Source organism: Uloborus diversus, chromosome 4, assembly GCF_026930045.1.
Source record: "Uloborus diversus isolate 005 chromosome 4, Udiv.v.3.1, whole genome shotgun sequence".
NCBI lineage: Eukaryota > Metazoa > Arthropoda > Arachnida > Araneae > Uloboridae > Uloborus > Uloborus diversus.
This window is the reverse complement of record NC_072734.1, coordinates 16,751,119-16,758,286: the sequence shown is the minus strand read 5'-3', so window position 1 is coordinate 16,758,286 and position 7,168 is coordinate 16,751,119. Positions and strand designations below refer to the sequence as shown.

The window sequence follows — 7,168 nt, the reverse complement described above, 5'->3', positions numbered from 1 at the left end:
AAGTAAACAGCTTATTTCTGATCTCCTCTCACTTAGTGGTGTAGTTTAAAATTTTGTTCGCAAGAATGTAAATTAAAACCGTAGGTCGTTGTCGTCGTGTTCTGTTTATTATTGGGGGGGGGGGGAATTCTGCAGAAACAAAGAACTGGATCCCTTTCTGACATTATATTCTACGCTGGTCCATGAAAGACCGATTTAAAGTAAAAAACAACACAAAGCATGAATTAAGTTGATTTATTCTCAATCGAAAATGCATTAGTGTAATATGTTCCTCGTGAGTAGATGGAACTAAACATGCTTAACAATATATTACATTTCACTAGTAAAAAATACACATTTTTTTCAAATCACAGAAAAATCAACACATTTTCTCTTTTAAAGATATGTTTAAACCAGGGCTTTATTTGCGTGGGATCAGCTGCTGTACTTCTCTTACTAAGTCCTGGTTTAAGGGTTAAAAAACATCAATACCCAGATTTATTGGAAATTTTCCAGTTTTAACTTTTTTCACACGTTTCTAACCATAGACGATTAAGTACATCAACCATAGACGATTAAGTACATGAACAGCGCAAGTGGGTGGAGTTGTAGAAACACAAATAAGATTCCCGCGCGCATTTAAAAGTATAACACATGCTAGTTAACCAAGGAAATCAATTTTGTTAGAATTTCAGGAGCACGTCAAATAAAGGATGATGTAGTAAAGGGTGTTTTTTTTTAGAGGTATAGAACTTTAATTTGGCAACACTGTTTGATATGTGAGCCATTTTGATAGCTGTCACTTGTTTTGTGTTTAGTTTGATTTGCCATTCATCAGGAATAGACAACAAGACGGTGTAACATGCCACACAGCACGCGTCACAATTGATTTATTGAAAGAAACGTTCGGTGAACGAATAATTTCGCGTAATGGACCCGTGAATTGGCCTGCAACATCATGCGATTTAACTACGCTGGACTATTTTTGTGGGCTATGTGAAGTCTGGTCTACACCGATAAGCCACAGACGATTGATGTCTTGGAAGAGAACATTCGCTACGTTATCACTGACATACGGCTTCCAATTGCTGAAAAAAAGTGAGAAAATTGGACTCCCCGATTGGACTTTCTTTAAGCCGGCCGAAGTGGCAAAATGCTGGATATCATATTTATATAAAAATGGCAAAGAATCATCTTCCGAATGAAACCAAATTCATGGTAATTAATACCATTTAACTGTGTTTTATTTGAACCTAAAGTTCTATGCCTCTAAAAAAAACACCCTTTACTTAGGGACTGAATCCTATCGAGCATCACTGTACTGTACATTGAGCCCATCGATATCTTGTACTTGGAAGGACAAGCATATGACCCCCCCCCTCCCCCATGTCCACCTTCATATATCTTCGCAGAAAAAGTATCCAAAAAAGAATCGTTTTCTCCATAGCTAATAAAGTGCCAGAGTCAAATATTCGAAAATCAGAGCTGGATCTAGGGGAAGAAAACCGGGGCCCTTGCCTCGGGCAACAACTTCATCCAATTTTTACATTTTTTTTTTTTTTTTTTTTTTTTTTGAAATTTGAATGAAGATGAGTTGAGCTGGGGCAAATTTCAAAATTTTGCCTCAGCTCAGAAAACTTGTAGATGCACTAAAGAAAATATTCTACTTATTCTGCCGCTGTGAAAAGTATTTGTACCATACAGAATTAAAAAAAACATACTTTTATTTAAATTCATAATAAGCTGCTGTTAATTATTTAATGTCATACATGCAAGAGTTGAAAACTGTTAAGTCAAACTATTTTGTGTTGCTATAACTGATTTCAACTAATCTCATTTTTTCAAGAACCTTTGATTAGAACATAAATCCTGCTATCACCTACCACAGATTTCTGTTCCAAAAGTTACATGCATAAAATGATGTTTTTTCAATGATGAGTACCACTTGGTACCCTTCCGGGACCAAGCGGACCATATAACATAGGGATAGTATTTTCACAACAATTACACTAGGCAAAATGAGATGAATCCAAAAGTTTTTAATTACAATTTTAAAAATGATTTTAGTTAATTTTCACTAGCTGTTCGCGGACAAGATGGAAATTGTTTGTGAACCACAGGATTATACTGACTTAGGTGAGGCAATATTTTCTGTAGTTTAGAACAGCTTTTTAATCTTCTCACCATCGGTAAAATCAATTGCAAATAGTAGAAGGCACTTTGAAGAACAAGAAAATCCAAAAAATAACCAATTCACGTCAAGTGGTACTACTTTACTTTCACAGCCCTGCGATAAACCGCAAAATCATTTTTAAAAAGCGATTAAAAATAGTCAAACGAAGAGCAACCATAAACACTTCTACTTTTGATTTCTACTTGCCAAATTTAGGGGACCACTTGAGTATTTTATTCGACCATAAACGGTTGACGTCGTTTTGATAAAGGGAGCCGCGAAATTTAAGAAGTACCCATCAACTTAGCGCAACCAATGGCAATTTAACAAATTTACAAATAATTAGAACACTACAGATAATTTGCTGCCGTTAAAGTTAGAGATCCATGCAAAGCTGCAGGAATTCTGAGATCACATCCACCGCAAATATCTGTTCAGCGAAGTCCATTCAAATGATTGCAAAGCATTAGTGTTGCTGCCTGTAATTCAAAATCTGAGAAGAGTTTGGTACGCCATTCCGAGAACTTGTCTCATAAGGGGAAATAAGAACAGTCTTCGAAACATAAGGTTGATTTTCTGGCATATTCTCTCTCCTGTTCGTCTGCACTGGAGAATCAGAACCGTAGCTGTTACTCAACGATGACGTGTACTGTGAATCGTTCCCATTGGCCGACAACTCTTCTCTCCCGGACCAGATTTTAAAATTGGCATTCTTGTGCCTCGAAGGCTGCTGGAAGGGATTGATCTGTGTAAACATTCCAGCAGGACTGGCAGACGATTTGGAGAACTTCTGGTTCAAGTTCGATTTCTGTTTATTTTCCATCCAGCGCATAACCTCATCAGACTTGACGCCATCCTGCTTCGGGTAATTAACAGGAGAATCTCTTGACTGATTGGGGTAATTACTTTTCGAGTTCGACGCGAATCTGTTCTTCATTTCATCAGTTTCGCCGTTGATGACGATTCTGCTGCTGCCATAATTTGGGGAAAAGTTTTCAGTTCCAGATAGTTTTTGTCGTTCACTGTGACCGGCTCTGCCGTTTACTTTGCCGTAGTTATTGGCAGGATCGCTAGACGCAGTTTTTTGCGCAGCCCTACCGACGACTACAACTTTTTCCTGCATTTCTCGATGGTTGGCATACACTACGGAAGGAACACTTTCGAAGCCTTTAGCTTCTCTGGCATCTGTTATCGTTTTTGGATTATCTTTTGACCGCTCAGAATAATCCGCAGAACTTTGCCCACCAACTTTGTTCAGAATGTTATTGGCGTACACTCGCTCTGCATTTCGAGAATGTTCATTCTTAGTACCCATATCTGTTGCGTGTCCTTTGCTTTTATTGTTTTCACTGTGGTGGGAGCTCTTCTTTGAGCTTTTCTGTTGAATATTTTGTTTATTTGCAGAGCTCGAGCAACTCTGCTTCATGTCCTCTAAAGTTTCACTTTCGATTGCGCAATCGCGCGAATGCGAAGCACTAGTATGTTTTTTACTTTTCTTGCCACTTGTTTTCTTATTCGACAGTTCCAGAGAGTCATGTGAAACATCAGATTCAATTTCATCTTCTTTATGGGAGAATCTACCACTTTTCGACACAATTCCATTGTCAGGATTCCAGTTGGACGACTTTGAAGATTCGATGTCGGATCCTTCCCCGTCTTGGATGCTCTGATCCAACTGCCACAGGGCACTGGAGGCTTCTGCCATCGTCTTGGCTCTTCGAGAATGTTCTGCCTTTTGGCTGCTAACGTCCCGATCTTTATCAGCAGGTGATTTGTACGTTTGCAGTTTACCTTTGTTGTGAGGCGAATCGAGATACTTCATGTTCTTTTTCATATAAGTTTGTGATGTTGGACCATCCGAAGATTTCTTCTCAACGTCCGGCGTCGAGTCTTTTCTCTGTTCTGAGCTCGTGGATGACTGGTTGAGGACTTCGACAGTATCACCTTCCAGGGTATCTTCGAAGCGTTTCTTCCAGTGAGGACTTCCGTCGGCCATCACGTTCGCCAGCATCTTTTCGTTGAGTGATCCCGTGGTGGACAGCACCATTTGATTGGAGGACACTCCCGTCTTATCGTCCGTGAGCTTGGAATCCGAGTTCTTGAAGTGGGCGGCTAGTTTATGCGCTGCGACTCCGACGCTCTGAGACCTGCGAGGTCCCAGACCGAGGGTGGGCGGCAGGGATGAGTCTCGATCTATCTGAGTCAGGTCGTCGATGCTCTGGCTTCTGTAGAGCGGGTGGAACAGCTTCTGCCCACTGCGGTTGAAGCTGCAAGAGCCCAACGGCCGCTTTGTGCCGGATGGCGTGTTCGGGAGGGCCCGGGTCTTGTCCGGCACCCTTTCCAACTCGAGTTGTACATCGTAGGGCGAAGCATAACTCAAGATCGTCAGTGCATCTTCGTACACAATGTTGGTGAATGAGACAGTAACGCTGATGATCTTGTCACCTGAAAATTAAAAGAATATGAGCAAAAACTTTTTTTGCAAACAAATCTTTTATGAATACATTAATTATATGACTGAGTAAAACTAATATCAGGCAATTGAAATAGCAAATCAGCAGAATTTAAATTTGCTGATCTTAACTGAACCTGCTTCTGTCGAATTCCAAGTTTATACTGCACGGAATAAGGACACCGGCACTATACTACCGAGTAATCGCCACTGAGCTATGCAACTAACTGAACTGCTAATTGTCGCAGCATTAACATTACAGCATGTGGGGACTTTCATACAGTGCTCTAGATATTTATAATATTCAGTAGTATTAACAACACTTCTAGCGATCTTGAACGTTTTGTTTGATTTTTTCTCTGGATCGGTTAGAATTATGGACAAAAATACTCATACGAGCAACTATCTTATAGTTTAGCCTCAGCGGGGAAAACGAGCTTGTAGTTGAAGATACACTATACATCCAAAAATGACTAGAAACTTTCAAAAGTTAATATTTTTTTTAACTAAAAAAAGTTTTTTGATCAGCCTTGCGTAGTAAAAAGCTGGAATAAGTTTAAATTTTACAAATTAACTTTACCATTTACCAAGGCCTGATTACCGCACAGGCCTACTAGGCCTGGGGCCCCAAATTACTTAAAGAATTATGGATAGCATTACAACTATACAAAAAATACACACATTTTTAAAATAATAGCCTTCAGATGGCCTCAAAATTATTGTGGGCCTTGGGCCTCACTTTTAGTTAGTCGGGCTCTGCCATTTACGATTATTCTGCTGATTTCCGTTAAACTATCAGTTTGATTCGAGAAGATATAAATAAACATTTCTTTCAAAAATACCGATTTCAAACACAACAGGCAGACGGCAGAGTCTTCCAAGAAACATTACCAAACTTTCAGAGCACTTGGCAGCATAGGAGGGAAAGATTTCACTGAAATTTGAAACGAAAGTAATGAAAAAGTTATCAAGATTACCATAAAGAAAGAGTACTCACCAGCTTTGATAAGCCCAGATTCACTGGCAGGTCCTCTGTGAAGGACATCTTTGACCAGGATTCCATCCCGCATGTTGCCACAAATGTTGAAGCCTAGACCAGTGAAGTCGTGACCACGAAGACTCACCACTGTGCGCTCTGGTTCCTGGAATGAGGATGAAAAATTGACAGTTAATATATTCTCGCTGTCTTGACAACAGACAATGCAGAGGCGAATGTTTATGCCGCACTCGACATAGTTAATCTATCACACTTTAAACCTCAACTTAGGGCGAATGAGCTAAGGGCCCTATTCCAGAAAAGAATCGGCAGTATTCTGCTTCAGGTTGACGTCATAACGCTTCCCTTAAACCGTTTCCGGTCGCTTCGTTTTTATGCGGAGACGGTTTGAGGGTGGAGTTAATGACGTCAACCCGAGCGGAATGCTACCGATTTTTTCCTAGAACAGTTTCCGAAGAAAATACCGCCCGTCCTTGTTTCGTGCGGAAAGTTAGTAATCGGCCAGAAAAGGGAATACAAATTAATTGCTCCAGCAGAGTGGGATGCTTTTAACTCATTTGATATGATTCGGAAAGTAGCGAATTAGTTTTGTGAACATAAAACTTAAGATTTCAGACTTTAAGAACATAAGAGCAGAATGGTCGGAAGATCCAAGTTCAAACGATTAAAACAATTATTTATCGCTATTGCAAACTAAAAACAACTTAAATTTCTAAACAACAACATCAATTTCTAAATTTTAGGGTTGCCATATACTAGTAGCTACAGGTATTTATCAAAATAATGGAAACACTCTGTGACAAGTGTGTTGGGAATCACTACTCTATCGTAAATGTTCTGTTAATAAAGGTGCCTTCTGACTGTAATCACTCACATTAGTGAATCCAGATAGTGATCGAGTTCTGTGCTCACTTTTGCTGTTATTGTTCACTTTTTAGACATACAATTCGTTTCAATACCCGTCGGTTTCTTTCACTGAGCTTATCTTTCCTTTCAATATTTTGCTTTGTCGGAGCTTGTTTTACCGCGCTGGGTGTATACTGTCATGGCTTTAGATACTGTAAATCTAGAAACGTCAAAAATTTGAGATGTTTCAGTTACACTTGCTCCAGCTAGATGCGCTCCAACAATTTGGTCTCTTTTAAGATTTGAGAGGTCGACATTTCAAGCGCTTGAAAAAAATCCAAGTCTTCCAGAACTTCAATTAAGCCAACATATGCTACCAGAAGGTGTACATTGCTATTTATAGGGGAAAAAAATTAATTTGAATTTCGACCTCTTGAATTTAAATTATGTTTTTCGTAATCACGAGTGTGTGTGTGTATGTAAGCGTGTGCGTGGGGGTATGTGTGTTTGTGTGTAGGGTGGTATGTGTATGTAGGCATGTGTGTTTGTGTATAGGGTGGTATGTGTATGTGTGTGTAGGCATTTGTGTTTGTGTCTGTGTGCAGGCATGAGTGGATGGGTAGTTGTGTGTAGGTATGTGTTTGTGTGTATGTGTTTGTGTGCGTGTATGTATGCGTGTTAGTGTACGATATTGACGCAACCTTGAGACGGTTAGAGGTTT

General features: G+C 39.7%; 1 protein-coding gene across 1 annotated transcript in view; it reads right to left on the bottom strand.

The window, feature by feature from the left end:
* Positions 1-2,460: 2,460 nt before the first annotated feature.
* Positions 2,461-7,168, bottom strand: part of LOC129219880 (uncharacterized) — a 96,014-nt gene continuing 91,306 nt past the window's right edge. The window contains exons 6-7 of the mRNA XM_054854191.1: positions 5,602-5,746; positions 2,461-4,597 (exon numbers count right to left, since the gene is read on the bottom strand). Of these exons, the coding sequence (XP_054710166.1) occupies positions 2,619-4,597; positions 5,602-5,746 (2,124 nt within the window). The 3' untranslated portion in view covers positions 2,461-2,618. The remainder of the gene's footprint in view (positions 4,598-5,601; positions 5,747-7,168) is intronic.